This window comes from Pelmatolapia mariae, unplaced genomic scaffold (genome assembly GCF_036321145.2).
Source record: "Pelmatolapia mariae isolate MD_Pm_ZW unplaced genomic scaffold, Pm_UMD_F_2 NODE_ptg000371l+_length_39260_cov_1, whole genome shotgun sequence".
Taxonomy (NCBI): Eukaryota; Metazoa; Chordata; class Actinopteri; order Cichliformes; family Cichlidae; genus Pelmatolapia; species Pelmatolapia mariae.
The window spans coordinates 21,975-39,260 of record NW_027052059.1 but is presented as its reverse complement, the minus strand read 5'-3'; the positions used below and the strand labels follow the sequence as shown (position 1 = coordinate 39,260).

The window sequence follows — 17,286 nt, the reverse complement described above, 5'->3', positions numbered from 1 at the left end:
GTCAATGATCTCACTGAGGGGGGGGTTCAAGCTTATGCAGAACAGCAATGGGGACAGAGCGTCCACTTGGTAGATCCCGCATTGACTGTAACTTGTGCTATGGGCTTGAAGTTGGTCTTTAGTGTTGTTCACCACATCCCCATTGAGTTCCTGATGAAGGCTCTTAGGGTCCTCTTGATCTTGTCTAGAGAACACTATAGAGGACCGCCACTAAGATGGTTACTGGACCTTGTTTAGGGAGGTTGCTGTGGTCTGCTCTTAGATCCACTACCCACTGATAGCATTGCTGTTATGGGTTACGTCCTTCTCCCATATGCTCTTCCAGTAATGCTCTGTCTCCAGCCTTGGTGTTCCTGTTCTCATATTGTTTCCCTGCCACTGAAGAGGGTTCTCCTGCCTTTTATCTCTCTGGTGTACCTCTTCAAGTCTTTCCTTGGCAGTGTCCAAGGCCTCAGGTATGGACAGCTTTCTGTATTTCTTAGGCACCTTCTTAATCGCACTTTCTGCAGCTCCAATAGTTGGCTAACTTCCCTCCGTGCTACCTTGATTCCTGGCCTCTAGTCTCCTTCTCCATGTGGCTGGATATTTGGCACGCAGACTGGAGCAGACGGGAGTCGAACCACCAACTTTGCAATTAGCAAGTGACATGCTCTACCTCCTGAGCCACAGTCACACGAAATACTGATTGACTTTAGTGTTTTGAGTAGATGCAAATCTTTAGAGAGAAACCGATGATATGAAATAGATATACAGTACAGGTGCGTAAAATAAGTATTGAACGCATCACCATTTTTTTTTTTTAAAGAAATGTATTTCTAAGGGTGTTATTGACATAGCATAGTTGTCAGTAACAACCCATCCAATCCACACATGCAAAGAAATTGAACCATAAATGTCTATAAATTAAGTTATGTGTAATAATAGGAAAAGACACAAGGAAAAAAGTATTGAACACATGAAGAAAGAGAGGTGGAAAAAACATGGAAGAATCATGACACCAGCTGAAATCTATAAGTAATTAGAAAACAATCCTGCCGCTTAGTGCAAATTAATATCAGCCTGTTCAGTCCTAACTGATGGCCTATAAAAAAAATTACCAAAGTGTCACACAAGAAATATCTCATGATGGTTAAAACCAAAGAGACCTGTGAGGTCTTATTGTTGCAAACAGACAATTGTTTCAAAGGAAACAATAAGTAATGCACTTGACTGCCATGGCCTGTATGCACAACTCACCATACATGACTCCATTATTATGGCACTGTTACACTCCATATAATTGAACGAAGGATGAATGGAAAAATGTACTGAGATATTCTTGATTACACTGATTGAAATCTGCTGCCCTCTACCAGGATGATGAACATGAAACGAAGGTGGATGTTTCAGCAAGACAATGATCCAAAACACGCAGTCGAATCCCTAACACATCATAACTCACTTACAAATTAAAGGCACCAAAAGTGGTTGTCTAATCCAGGTACTCACACACTCAGTGTTTTTGTCTATCAGTGGGTGTTTCAGGTCAGCCCCCTTTAAGGTGACTGTAACAGGAAATCATGTTTGGATAGCTAGCTATATCCTGCTAAATATCTGTGGAGATTTTGAGTCGTTTCCTCCTTGGATGCCAACCCCAGCTTCTCCACAGTGACAGCCTGTAATAATGTTAGTGCACGTCCCTGGGCATGTAAGTTGGAATGGCTGTGCATACTTTTAAGATGGACGTTCTGCAGCCAGCTGTGATGCCTACGGTGGGATGAAAGCCTTAGTTGAAACATGTCTGCTGAGGATGGAGGACATGTGAGGAGACCACAGCTCCCTGAGAGGAGAGAAAAAACAGTACAACACAGTGCATGAATACAGGGTAAAACAAACATAAGGGAATACAGTTTGAATCTCTGAGAGTTAATATTAAAAAAACACCATATCACCATCATGGTAAGTAACAGCCAGCAGTCTGTTAACTTATTATAAGACTGAAAATGTGACAAATTGGATTTTGTAGGTGTTAGCCTAGACTGATTTTGTTACCTTTGGAAACAGGCCAGCTGTCTCCTGGTCAGTCAAAGCCTCTTTTTGAGCAGAAAGTCAAACTATTGTTGTGAAATTGAATAATTTTAAACTGCAAGCAATGCAAGCAGGCAAATAATTTTTGAGAGAAACCAGATGAAGAGATTTTGTCATGGTCCTGGGTCTTTTGATGCAACGTTGTGTGTTATGGACTCCTTTTTAATTAATGGATTGCAGATATTATGTTTGTTTACATCCTCAGGCTATGTTTTTAATTCTTGGGCTATAGTTTGCTTATATTCCGTTTCAGTTTATTCTGCCTGCTGTGTGTTTCCCATACCTTGTTAAGTCTCCGGCTCTGTCTTAGCTGTCTCCTGTTTTAGTTAGTTAGTTTTGTTTTGGTAACTTTTGTGTCATTTTTTAGGTTTTAGTTAAGTTTAGTTAAGGGTTTAGTTCCAGCTGTGCTACCACCTCTTGTGATTTATTTTCTGAGGCTCCTCTCTAGTAGTGTGCTCCCGTATTTTGTGTTTTCCCTTAGTTTCTGAGTTTTCTGCATTTTTGATTCCAGCACTGTCTTGGCTTTTGTATTTTGGGTTTTTGTGAGAATACTAAATACAAAGCAATACAACCTTTAAAGATTAGAGACACTGAATGTGTCTGTGAGGAAAAAAAAACAAAGAAAACCAAAACTAATATCCTGATTCAAATGCATGAAACAAAAAAATTGTAATAGTAAAACTCTATGGGGGAATTTAAGTTTCAGCATTTCTGGCTGTAATCTCTATGAACGGAAAAACTGGCCTAAATTAATGGGAACATCTGTAAAGGAAAGTCTTTTGTGTGTTTGTGTTGAATCATCCTGCTTTCATTTAGTTACAGCAACGTCTCCACTGATGGTAAGAGTCCCGAGAGTAGGAAAATAAGAGAGCGAGAGAGAGCGAGAGAGCGAGACCGGGAAGGGATTAATCTCAAACAGTAATGCAGAATGAAACTGTTCACAGAGAAAATTAAAAATGGCTCGACATGATTTCTGCTTTTCTCAGGTGGCAAACTTCTCTCAGCTCTGCGCGTCTGGGAGCTGTGCTGTCAGCAGTGAGCACCAGCTGGTGGTGCATCAGGTCCCCAGTCAGTCTGCTGTGCGCTCAGAGCAGAAGCTCAGATCAGCCCGAGTGGAGCAGGACACTCAGTCGCCACTGTGGGTGACCATTAAGACTCTTGTTTTGTTAGTGGCGAGGATTCTCGCACTTTCACTTCGACATGTGGCCGAGCGCAGGACGAGGCGATGAATAATACAACCGGCTTGGCGCTGGAGGAGCTGGGAGCCGGGAAGGGTTACCGGCGCACCGCGTCTTGACGGGCTGTGTTCTGGCGCTGCTCATCATTTGGACACTTTTAGGTAACTTCACGGTGTGCGCGGCCGTTTATCGCTATCGCCACCTGCGCGCAAAAGTAACCAACGTCTTCATCGTGTCGTTGGCTCTGTCGGACCTCCTGGTGGCCGTGCTGGTGATGCCGTGGAAAGCGGTGGCCGAAGTGGCCGGTTTCTGGCCGTTCGGGGGCTTCTGTAAAACCTGGCTGGCCTGCGACATCATGTGTTCAACGGCCTCCATCCTAAACCTGTGCGTCATTAGTGTGGACCGATACTGGGCCATCTCCAACCCGTTTCGCTATGAGAGGAGTATGAATAGGAGGGTGGCATCCGTCATCATCGGTGTGACCTGGACAGTTTCTGTGGTCATCTCCTTCGTTCCTGTGCAGCTAAACTGGCACCGGGCGGAGATCGGTGACCCAACCGGGGAGAATCTGGCGCACTACGGTAATCGTATTGACGATGGCAGCTGTGACTCAAGCCTCAGCCGCACATATGCCATCTCCTCCTCCCTCATCAGCTTCTACATCCCGGTCGCGATCATGATTGTGACATACACACGCATCTACCGGATAGCCCAAATGCAGATCCGCATGATATCCTCCTTGGAGCGGGCTGCCGAGCACGCGCAGAGTTGCCGCTCGGACGTTCCGGAACTGATTTCGCACCTGTGCACAGAAATGAGCACCCGCTCGTCTCAGTCTCACATCAGTCTACATCCGGACTGCCAGCCCTCTAATCAGTCACACTGCGAGCTCAAAGTCTCCATCAGAAAAGAGACAAAAGTGCTCAAAACTCTGAGCATCATAATGGGCGTGTTCGTCTGCTGCTGGCTGCCTTTCTTTATCCTCAACTGCGCTCTGCCTTTCTGTCCCGGACCAGCTGCTCCAGCTGCCCAACGCGGCCCTTACTGCGTTAGCGAAAAAACTTTTGATGTCTTTGTGTGGATCGGCTGGAGCAATTCGTCTCTAAACCCGGTCATATATGCGTTCAACGCGGACTTCAGAGACGCTTTCCTGCGCCTGTTGCGCTGCCGGGGACGCGGCTTTTTGGCCGCGGTGAGTGCCGCGGTGGAGACGGTAATGGCGAGTAACCAGGCGGGAAACTCCAAGCGAGAAAGCCCGAAGAAGGTGAGGCTGGACGTCTCCTGCGCGACGAACACGAGGGGAAGTGAGGACAGCGGGAACACTACGGTGACTGTGTTTTATCACAGAGGGACGAGGTCGGAACAAGTGACGGACACCGAGGACAGGAGCAACAGAGACAAGCTGACGCACATTCCCATCTGAGCGGGATCATTTCAGGGGTCGAGGGGTAAGGCAAACACAAGGAGAACAGACTAAACCCCGGATGTAGAGGGACAGGAAAAGTGAAGCACTGAATGTTTCCCACCAGGGAGAACTCGAGGACCCACAAAATAACCCACCTTACTGCTACACTACATCTGGCTGTCTTCTAAAGTCTTTTTTCCCCTCTTGGGATTAGGGAGTGTGTTTGGATAACTATGGGTGGTGCAGCTGTTTCTACGTGTGTGTAGACATAAGCTTTATCTTTGCTGATCAGTACCCAACCAAATCTTTAGGTTAAAATATTCTGAAGCAAAATTTGAAGGGGGGCTGTTGAATAGTTTATAAAAATAGCAGGTTGAGTTAGGTGGAGAAAAAAAAGGAGAAAATATGACCTTTTATGAAGAAAATATATATAGGTGTACTTTGGAAGTAAAGGGGACACCTGTAGGTGAATAAATGCTTGAATCAGGCAGAGGGAGGTGCATCCTTCTCACCCTCACCTCCAGCTTTCAGATCGGAGTAGATGTTTTACATGGATGGGTGGATTAACAGAAAAATTTACTCAGTAGGACAGAGGTTTTGCAGAGTGGCCATTCAAAAGGCAAATAGCTGGCTTTCCTCTCTCTCTTCCCCCAGTGTGGAGAGAGATTTACCAGAGGTCAGGATTTTTGTGACTCTCTAGAAATGGGATTATGTAAGTAACTCACATTAGCACCCGTCAGCTGTGCATCTTGGTGGATGCACGGTGCACTCTGTTACCCCCCCACACCCCCACCTAACCCAGCCACCCCTCCCTCTTTCCCCTGAAAGAAACAATCATGAATTATTTGTAGTGGTTGTTCCTGTGAAAGATGTCCTGACCAGCAAGAACACAGAAGCTTTTATGGTGACAACTCCTGAAAACACAAGATGTGATTCTTTGCAGTAAGGCTGATGCAGAAATGGCCACCACAAGAGCAGAGGCACGAAGTCTCGTCTGCTCTGTGATGAACTTTCTGCATATTTACATCTGTTCATTTTAATTTCACAGGACCTTGTTGGTGTTAAATATGAACGCGTCTGTTGTGACCTGAAAGAGCCACCAAGCCTTAATGGAACCAACAAGAAATATGATTTCCTCCTGCAGTTTGTTTCTAAAACCGCACACACATAAGCCTGTAAACCAGAATTTGCTGTTTTCCCACTTTTCTTTGTGTTTTAAGGCCTAAACAAAAAAGTAAAGGTGACTTTCTGTACCTGTATTACTCATTTCCAGTCTATACTCACTGGCTACTTGATTAGGTATACTTTCGGAACTGCTTGTTAATACAAATATCCAATCAGCCAATCACACTGGAGCAACTGGTCAGGATTACCTGCTGAAGTTCAAACTGAGCATAAGAATGGGCAAGAAAGTCAATTTAAGTGACTTTAAACATGAAATGGTTGCTAGTGCCTTTTTCTGTGCAAGCATGTTTAGGATTTACAGAAAATGGGCTGAATGTCCAGTGAGCAGCAGGTCTCTGGGTGAAAATTGATATTGATATCAGCAGTCAGAGGAGAATGGCTAGACTGCTTTGAACTGATAGGAAGGCAGCAGTACATCAAATAACTAATTGTTCCAATGAAGGTATGCAGAAGAAAATCTCTGGCACAATATGTCAAATTTTAAAGCCCAAGCAGAAGACCACGTGTGGTACCACTCCTATCAGGTAAGAACAGGAAACTGAGGCTACAATGCACTTGCAAACAACATGAAAGCCTGGATCCATCCTTGTTGATGCATTGTGTATCAGGATAATCGTTTGTGTCACAAAGGTTAATTAATATTAAATTGGTTTCTTGAACATGACGATGAGTTCACTGTACTGAAATGGCCTCCACAGATCCCAATCCAACAGAGCACATTTGGGATGTGTGGGTCTGGGACTTCTTTAGCCCTACTGTTAATCCAAAAAAATGGAACTTCCTTTTCTTTTGTTTAGAGTTGATGAAAAGCTCTATTAAACCCACATTAACTTTTTTTCCTGACATCAATATATTAGCTGTTTCTCAAACCAAAGAAGCCCTTCCTGAATGGGCTGTACCTCATAGCATAGCACCTAATTTTTTCAAATAAATCCATCATAAATGTTCCAAAAGGCATTAACATGACTAACATGGTTAGATGACAAGAATTAGTCTAGTAGACGGTGACTGCAACACCTTCCTCTGTCAGCACAGCTTTCAATCAAGGTGGTTACAGTACAAACTTTAAACGTTAAAATCCAAACAAATGAGTTATAAAATAGTTTGGTTTTTCCATTCAAATCAGCCAATTTGCTTGACCATTTCTAATTTGTGTAAAAAATGTATGGTCCAAAGTTTGAACATATATTATGAGTGAAGTTAAATTTTAGCTTAATATATCAAATATATTTTTCAAGATATAATTAAAAAATAGTCCGTCCACTTTCAGGCAATGTTTGAACATGACTATCGCGAAAATCCATCCATTCACTTCTGCTGATCCTTTTCAGGGTCGCAGGGGGGCTGGAGCCTATCCCAGCTGTCTTAGGGCGAGAGGCGGGGTACACCCTGGACAGGTCGTCAGTCTGTCGCTGGGCTAACACACAGAGACAGACAACCATTCGCGCTCACATTCACTCCCGCATTGACACCTATGGGCGATTTAGAGTTTCCAATTAACCTATCCCCACTAAGTGCATGTCGTTGGTGTGTGGGAGGAAGCCGGAGTACCTGGAGAGAACCCACGGGGAGAACATGCAAGCTCCACATAAAAAGACCCCGGCCTGATAGAATTGAACTCATGAGCTTCTTGCTGCGAGGCAACAGTGCTAACCACCATGCCACCATGCTGCAAAACAATTAAAGATAAAAGCTTAACATTTTCATGATTCTTTTTTTCCCCCATCAGAATGAATGTGGATCTATAATTTGGGGCAGGTACATAACAAAAAGTCTCAGTACTGGCTAGTTAAAATATGGAAAAAAATCAATCAACTTCAATACTTTAACTTATTATATTTGAGTACACAGTAATAAAAAACTTTACATCGCAAAAGACAATTATAGAACAAAATTCTGGAGGTTCTAGATGGAACTGTTTTCATAAAGGTAGGTTTATTAAATATCAGCATATTTTCAAACAGATATAATGATCACTGTGAAATTTTACTGCAACGTTTTAGCGTTGATGATTTGAGATTGGAGTGATCCAGGCCTTGAAAATGAAAAAAATTGTCCACATATTTTACTAAGTTATCTTCTGAGTTATAATCATACTACCATCTGGAAACGCCTTGTTCTGTTTGTACAGGACAATCTACTGATATCTTTGTTTTTGTGCTACAACTTTTTTGTGATCATACTTGCTCCAGGATAAAAGTTGAATGTAAATATGATTTTAATTTTTGTGACTCAGAATTTCATGATAAAATGTGTTCTACATGCTTTTTTTTGCAGTAATGTGTAATGTGTAAATTGTGTAATTCAACAATATACCTTATGTATATGTATGTATATATATTCCCAATGTGAAGTGTTTTATTAGTGAGTGCTCAATAATGGGACTTTCCAACACTGATTGAATTTTTTTTTCATATTTTAATTAGCTAATACTCAGAAATTGTTTAATGTATTATTCCCAAATTACAGATTCTGAATCATTTTGATGATAAAAAAAGAGCACTGAACATTTCAGACTCTTATCTTTAAAAGGTTATGAGATAATTATGCATATGATATATGAAGCTACAATATCACAGCATTCGTATAAACCCTCAAATTTTCTATCATAAAACTTTGATGAAAATTGAAGACAGCTGAGCAGAAGGCATAGTTCATCTCAGATGGAATGACCCAGTTATAACATTTTACTTTAGTTATAAAAATTCAACCCTTTCCATACTCTTATTATGAAGGGTAATATTTGCTATACAAGCCAAAACTGCTTTTCTTTATAACAGGCTGTAAGTGTATCAAAGCAGCTCATTTAATATGTGAATTTAAGCAGATTCTCTCTCCTATAGCCAGCATCAGTCTGACACGCTTCCTATAATGGATTCATTTTTCAGCTGCAACTGAATTTTTGTCATCCAACTATAAACTGAAACCTGTCCTTCCCAGTATGTTAAATCCTTCCTTTAATTAACAGCAACAAATAATTGTTAGTCATAGTTCCCAGTTGTACTGAAAACATATGGAGAACCATAATGTAATCTCAAGGCAACAGTTATACCGTGTTTGTGTCTGTGCATTGCAAGAGTTGCGAAAGACATTATGGTATGCTTCTAATTATAGTGTTCGCTCTGCAATGGGCTTGCAACCTTCATGGGACATTCAGCTGCACCGTGCACAAGAATATTCCCCACACCAAAGAGGATTAATAAAACAAAGGTTAAATAAATGTTTTAAAATGTGCAGATGTTGCACGGGGAGTGAGAAAAGTCTTTAAAGGTCTGACTGGAGTGCCGTTCATGATGAAGTGATTATATCTATTAATATTAACTGACTAATGACTGTCCTCATTTCATTCTTGTGTCACCCAAAAGAAGCTCATTGCATTAATGTGTCTCCCATGGTAGATGACCAGGGGAAGGTTTTTATGGGTCACATCTGCCTACCTTGATAGTGTGAGAGTTAAAAGAGCCCCTGAGGCAGAGAGATTCTGAGGGAGGTGTTAATCGATGTGTGCGCTTGAGGAGGGAGAACTCCTCTAATAAAGGTAATTCCTACACTGAGCTTTCTAAGGAACACTGTTTCTCATGATAATCCTCCCTCATAATAATAAGTGAAGGGAAGTAAATGTAAAATCTGCAGCAAATAGAAAAAGTGAGGCATTTTCCAAATGTTAATTCACTGTTAATTTCTATTTCATGAATTCGAAAACAGGAATTTCTACTAAGTCTGAGAAGTTCAATAAATGTTTAGGTCTTAAATGAGTTATTAGAAAGCTTTGACCAAATATTTCACAAGACCAAAAAAGAACAGGAGGAAAAAGCAGAATTTTGTTAATTCCTATAAACAAACATTTTCCACTTCACTCTGTATTTTTGTGAATTTCTTGTGTGCATAGCAGAACATATACTCTCACTGGCCACTTTATTAGGTTCACCTTGCTAGTGCCAGGTTGGAGCAGCTTTTGTTCTTCAGAGTGACTTTAATTCTTCATGGCGCTGGAAAACATTCCTCAGAGATTTTGGTCCACGTTGACATAATGACATCATACAGCTGCTGCAAATTTGTCAGCTGCACAGCCGTGATACAAATCTCCTGTTCCCCCACATCCCAAAGGTGCTCTATTGGATTTAGATCTGGTGACTGTTGAGGTCGTTTGAGCACAGTAAACTCATTGTCATGTTCAAGAAACCAGTTTGAGATTATTTGAGCTTTGTGACATGGGGTGTTATCCGCTTGAAGAAGCCTGGCCATTCTGACATCAACAGAGCAACTGGCTATTTTGCCTTCTTCTAAACATTTCCTGTAAACTGTAGAGACATTTGTGCAAAAAAAAATCTCAGCAAATCAGCAGTTTCTGAAACACTCAGACCAGGCAGCAAGAACCGTGCCATGTTCAAAGTTGCTTACATCACCGTTTCCCCCTTCTGAGGCTCCGTTTGAACATCAGCAGGTCTTCTTGATCCTGTCTACATGCCTAAATGCATGGAGTTTCTCCAATGTGATTGGAGAAACTCCATGCATTTGGCTATAACAGATATCTATCTGTTATAGTTAAACAGATGTACCCAATGAAGTGACTGGTAAGTGTGTATATGCAATCACAAACCATTTTTTTGTATATGGTTTGTGATTGGAAGGCTAAATCTACTCTTATCCTACACAATGATGATGAGAGAGGTCCCACTCTAATCTTTGTTTCCTGTGGATGTTCATTCTCCTCATTCTCCTACCCTGGATCGGATTTAGACCCAGACAAGTTTTGATGGATTTTATTTTCTTTTTCCAATCAAGAAAATTCAGTCGGCTTACAGTTTCTCTTTGGAATCTTTAAACCACATGGAGGGTTAGGCCATGTTCACAAGCTGATGGCTTCCACAAGGCCTGCCAGTCTGATAAAAATGGGCTTTTAGGGAGGGTTTTAAGGCACTTTAAGGAATCCAGAGATCATATCAGTTGTTTCAACATTAGGCAAAAAATAAAATAAAATAACATACAGAATTTTAGTACAAACAAGTACAAATTGTGAAAAGCTACTATAGTGAAGTCACAGAATAAACATATAGAGCTGGAAATTAGATTAAGGCCCATAAGTATTTAGAAGTGCAAAGCTTTTGTACCTCTGCACACTCTGCACAGAGCATTATAAATCACGCAATAGAGGTATGACTGAAGTGTGGAATTTCTGCTTTAATTCAAGGGCTTTAACAAAAGTATTGGATTTACTGTTAAGGAATTACAGCCATTTTTATGCACACAACTTTTGACTGACAAGCAGTTTTATGAGCACATGAGGTTTGCTTCCTTGTTATTTCACAACACATTGAGCAGGTGAAAAAAAAAATCTGGAGCTGATTTCAAGTGTTGAATGAACATTTTATACCTGTTTTCTTATTAAGAGGTTTAAAGTAATGTCAGTGTAAGTGAATGAGTGCATCATATCAAAGGCACATTACCACCAAAGGCTGAATGATAGCCATTGGTGGTGATGTAGATTAATCTGACTCACTGATGTGAATCGGTGCATAATCAGATTAGTTTATGGGCATTCCTATCTATTTAGAATTGTTGGATATAATATGGAAATCTCTGACTTATTTTAAAAACCACCATAATCTGATTGAACTGTTGCTTCCAGAAAAACAAAACAAAACACCAACTTAAAAAAAAAAATGTTTGGATGAGAATGTGCAGTTATGTGTCAGATACGTGGACTCCCCTGCACACCTCTCTCTCTTCTCCTCTGTGGTTTGTAAAGTCTCTCTATCTGACAGACCTTATAATCCCCCTTTGGTCCTTTGGGGAAATCAGATCATAAAGTTCTCACATTGTTTGCTTCAATAATCCTAAAAGTCTTTGGGGGGAGAGAAGTCCCTGCTTTCAGCATTATTATAGATTTATAGAGAACACATTTACAAAAATTTAGATTTTGTCCAGGCTTATAATTACATCTACACAACTCTTATACAAGAGCATGTGTTCAAGTCAAAGAACATGAGAGAATTAGGCCAGATAAAAAATGAAAGTTAAAAAAAGTAAAGGTAGAGATAGTCTAGAGTATTCCACTAAACCGAGTCAAAGCTGTGTGTTTGCCAGAGAATTTGATCTGCACTGAAAATAGCTACAGAATAAAAAAATGAATGCAGAACCAGAACTAAATCTTATTGTTGTAAAACAACATTTTTAGTTAAAATGAAACATTGCAGGCTTACTAAAGTTTAAAATTACTTTGATTAAGCAATCATTCAGAGAAACTAAAAGAAAAATAACCTTTGCCAATGCCACTGTCCGTTCAAAGGCAGTAAATAATTCAGACGTGCGTTTATGTAACAGTTTTGATTTACATTTGTACATGGGACAAGAGCCAAAAATAGCTCCAGGGTTGAAAAAAACACTTGGAGGGGGAGAGAAAACAATTGGGGAAGTGCAAGAAGAGGACACACAATGCTTTATTAATAAGAAGAAACGGTTCCAACAGACGGCCACAAGTGGCCGGTGCAGCTGTGTCGGTGCATCTTTCCTGCCAGTTTTCATTCGTTCTGTTGTGTGAGGCAGTTGAATTATTAGTGCGAGGTGTCAGAAAACCTTCCAGCCCACTCTCACAGTGTCCCTCTAACCTCTAAGAATAGACCACGATGAGACGGGCTCGGAGGGAAAGAGCAGAATTTTTGTCTGTCCTGGTCAGAAAATGAACCTGATACAGGCAAGAGAACGACGGCATCTAGTGGCTGAAGTCAGATATTACACCCACTAATTTATGTTAGACAGTTTGAGCTAAACGTTTGAGCTGATAAACACTTAAATGTGGACTTTAGGAGTATTATAAATCATTTTATTATAATTAAACAAAATGGAAAAGTGAAACAACAGGAATTTTTCCACAGTCAATAACCTTAACATTTCAGGACAGTGGAGGTCAGTCCAACATCCAGTATCAGTAAAAAGGACATTAATGACTCCAGAGATGATTTATGAACACTGGTAAACAATAACTTGACCCATTTATGAATTTAAACTTTGCTCTTAATGTCACATGACAGATGTCACAGCTCTATATATTCTTCTGTTACGTGAATAAAAGCCTTATTCCAACTGCCTTATTTCGATCCAGGACAGGATCTACACGGTAGGGATACAACCAGCAGTTTTATTGGTTCAAAACTTCGGGTGTACTAGTTTTTAAAATCTTGAAAATATTTTTATTCATACGCAGTGTTGATAAGCAGTTCATAACTGCCAGTCCTCTCTTTCCATCTTAAATTGATCCAAATCTGCACAAAAATGTAATAGGTTCTCTTTCTGTCCTTACTCTACCTCTCACACATTTATGAAAAAGTTCAGTTCAGCATTTTATTGTGAAATCTTGCTGACAGACACATCAGTGCTGTGTTTGTCTACAAATAAGATTCATACCTGTTTTGTAGTCATTTGAGTTGTTTGTTTTTCTTGATCAAAAACCTGGAATATATAGAAGAAAAAGGGAGATATGGAAATATTTTACAAATCACTTCTTTTCCAGTACCCGAAAACAGCTTCATTATTACCAAGACAGCTCCTTCAAGAAGAAACACCGCTAAAGTAAAAACACACACATGCATACTCATATTCTGAAAGGTGTGAGAGAACATTGAGCAGTTTGATTGTTTAAATTGTGTTGTTTTTTTTTCCCTCTCAGAGATGTTACACAACATATTTTTGCTTTTTGTGGGTCTGCTGTCATTGGAACATGTGTCCTTTGCAGAGGTTCCTTCTTCACAAATAGGTAATTCAAAAATGTGTGAACTATGCCTATTAGCCTTACAGCCTCATACAACACATATATATGCTTATAACCATGCACTTTGTGTACTTTCCCTTCCTGCTGTCAAAATGTAAATTTTCTTAACTTGCTTTAATTTTTAGTAAATATCACAGAAACAAGAGAGTATGCTGAGAGGATGCAAAACTTTACCAGGACAAATTTTGAGCACTTGGAGAAAGTGAGGAACAGATCCATTCGTGTTGCAAGGAGCTGTAAAGAGCTCAGGAACAGATATGATGAACAAGAAGGTATGGACAAGATTCATAAACGTAACATAACAGTCCAAGGCATTTATGTCCTCTTAAGACTGAATTATGTTATCTTAATGCTATAACATTTCCAGATGGAGTATACTACCTGACAACAGGTAATGGCATGCTGTACCAGACTTACTGTGACATGACCACAGCTGGAGGCGGATGGACGCTGGTGGCGAGCGTCCATGAGAACAGCATTTATGGAAGGTGCACTGTGGGTGATCGCTGGTCCAGCCAGCAGGGCAACAATGCTGACCTGCCAGATGGAGACGGGAACTGGTCCAACAGAAACACCTTTGGAACAGTAGAGAGCGCCACTTCTGATGACTTTAAGGTAAAATAAAAAATAACCAGTGGTGAAAAGAGACATTAACACTACTTTTACTTTTAATTTCGAGGTTGGTTAAGTAATTCCATTTATTACTTTCTACTTCTTTTTAACTCATACTTTATTCCACTGCATTTAACTGATTGTAATAATATTTCACATCAGCATTACATATAAAAAAGCATAGTAAGATAATAAAATACATCCATTTAGTTCCGTTTCTAATTGGATTTACCAGAAACTAGATGTAAAGAAGATAAAGACTCAGTAAAACTTACCTTTGAACTGTGCACCTTTACTGTACTCTACTATCTAAAACTAGCTAGCTACAATCACCTGCAACTAGCTGTACCTGAGGGTAAATAGGTAGAACATAATAAAGAGTTTAGAGTCCTTGTTGAGTCCTTGGATATCTGCTTTGATTTCTTTTTTCTCATTTTCCATGTCTGTTCCTCTCTCTGTCTCATCTTGCTGTTACTGCCTGTTCTACTGTCTCTGTTATGAGTCTCTGTATTTAGGAATTGTCTTTTACTTTTTCAAAACTTACTTTTAAAGAAAGTTCTCTTTCATGATTTCAAAGGTTGAGTGAAATGAGAAAATGTACCTATTTGTTGCAAAATAAGTATGGCATAAGTGTGGCAAAAGTCTTATTTAAAGTCACAGCAGTAGTGTGTGCACGTTCCCAGAATCCAGGTTACTATGATATAACAGCTGAGGACATGTCTGTGTGGCACATTCCCAACAACTTCCCGCTGGAGTTCTGGAACCTGGAAGCTGCAGCCGTCCTCCGCTACCACACTGAAAACCGCTTCCTCAGACTGTTTGGAGGAAATCTCTTTCAGCTCTTCAAGGTAATTTAGTTGTCCACAAACCGAACTTATAACCAGGGTAAAAGATCACAACCTGCTAGGTATCAATTACCTGGCAGCTAGTGTCTGTCATTGACACAGTAGTACTACTGGATGGGTGATACTTTGTACAAATGATTGTTGCCATTGATCTCTTTCTTTGGGTGGTCTGTGCATGGGAAAAGGAAACTGAAAAATAAGTATTTTTGTTTGCATTTCTTTCTCTTTCTTTAACACTTGAAGACTCACACAAAGAAAGAATATTGCACTTATGACGTCTTTCTGTCAAAATGTCCTGTTCAATTAAATTAAAAGTGTTACATTTAAATAAATGGTAAGAAGTTATCTGGCTGAAACAGAGATGCTGCACTCCTTCACTCCCTTCGGACAGCCTGTAGCTTTTCCACAGAAGCCAGAAAATCATATTCACACAGCTACACATGTTGATTTTAAAATGCATTTTCAAAAGCATTACATTTGTTTGCATTTCAGTCAGAAACTATTTACAGATATACAAATAACTCCAGCACTGAGCCACTTCTAACCAGTTAGAGCTGAGACCTTTTTAGTATAAAATAAAACAGTGGTTAAAAATGTTGTTAACTACACAAGCAAACCTGCAGATCTACGCGTGATAAGACTGTGTCATCTTTTCAGCAATATCCAGTGAGATACAATGTTGGGTCATGCGGTGACAGAGGGCCAGCTATTCGCATCGTATATGACCACGGGGATGAGGAGTCCACCAGAATGTTGTATGGACCCAATTCAAGAAGTAAGAAGCTAAAAACTCTATCTATCTATCCATCCATCTATCTATCTATGTGTGTGTGTGTGTATACCATTATTGATGAATAGGATACACATGGATTATCATCTATACTAATAAAAGGTTAAGTAAAATGTTTTTAAGTGTACATTGCATCCCAAAGTTAATGATATTTTTTATGTTTCTTGTTTGAAAGAGGAGTTTGAACCAGGCTTCATCACATTCAGAGCAATAAACCATGAACGTGCCGCCATGGCTATCTGCTCTGGTGTCAAGCCAACTGTTGGTTACAACACTGAACATGTGAGTAATCAGTCATCACACATCTGCTGGCAATGAGTCATCACAACAAAGTATAAATGCTTAATAATAATAATGCTTAATAATGTGTATGTGTTAGTCCTCATAGGGAAATTACTGAATTTCTCGGAGGAACCCACCCGAGGGATTAATAAAGTTTCATCTAATCTCTAATCTTACTCCTCTGCATTTAACCCATTCACCCAGTGAAGCAGTGGGCAGCCACCAATGCAGCGTGTAGGGACGGTACCTTGTATATCAAAGTATATCCAGTGTACTGACAATATTTGTGTGTGTGTGTGTGTGTGTGTGTGTGTGTGTGTGTGTGTGTGTGTGTGTGTGTGTGCAGTACTGTATAGGAGGAGGAGGATATTTCCACCCTGACCAGTGTGGGGACTTCCCATCATTTGACTACGACAGACTGGGCAGGGAGCAAGGCTGGAGCGCCTCCAGAGAGATGACCGAGGCTGCTGTCTTACTGTTTTACCGCTGAGAGGATTTGTGTACATGTAGCCTCTGACTAAAGTCTGTTCAGCAGTCCCAGCTGTAACCAGATCAGATAAAATTAGGCTCATTTGTACAATGTTTATTAACCACATGGTTTCTGTATATCAGAAACCAAATGGAAATTAAGAGATAATTAAAAGAGTGATTTGAAATTGAACCGCCCACCAGCAGATGGTACTATGAACTGTCTATTCAAATAAAACATTATTTTAAATCATTTTGGGAACTTATTATTATTCAATCACCACACGTAAATGATATAGGTAAAGATAAATATGAATTTGATCATTTAATCTATGGACAAGACACCCGGCTGCTAGACCTTCAAGTTAACTTTGAAGTTGATTGGACACAATGGACATATTGGCTATGAATTTTCATACAAATGTTAGAAATACAGCACAGGTCAAAAAAACCTGGGGTGCTGTGTATAATGTACAAAAAGTGCGATGTTTTGAAAATCTCATGATTTTATATTTTATTCACAATAGAAAACGTATCAACTATTTAAATTGAGAAAATGTATTTTAGAAAAATATTAGCTCACTTTGAATTTGATGGCAGCAACATGTCTCAGAGAAGTTGGGATAGGGTAGTTTTTATCACTGTGTAACATTCCCTCACAAAAGTCTACAAACATCTGGAAACTG

General features: G+C 40.0%; 1 protein-coding gene and 1 pseudogene across 1 annotated transcript; both read left to right on the top strand.

Annotated features, from left to right (window-relative positions):
* Positions 1-2,762: 2,762 nt before the first annotated feature.
* LOC134623061 (D(1) dopamine receptor-like) lies at positions 2,763-13,489 on the top strand (annotated as a pseudogene).
* LOC134623063 (intelectin-like) lies at positions 13,346-16,796 on the top strand. The gene is made up of 8 exons (XM_063468289.1): positions 13,346-13,404; positions 13,502-13,588; positions 13,729-13,875; positions 13,971-14,218; positions 14,899-15,063; positions 15,718-15,835; positions 16,026-16,132; positions 16,479-16,796. Exons 2-8 carry the CDS (start codon positions 13,504-13,506, stop codon positions 16,620-16,622), a joined length of 1,014 nt encoding a protein of 337 aa, XP_063324359.1. The 5' UTR covers positions 13,346-13,404; positions 13,502-13,503; the 3' UTR covers positions 16,623-16,796.
* Positions 16,797-17,286: the final 490 nt, after the last annotated feature.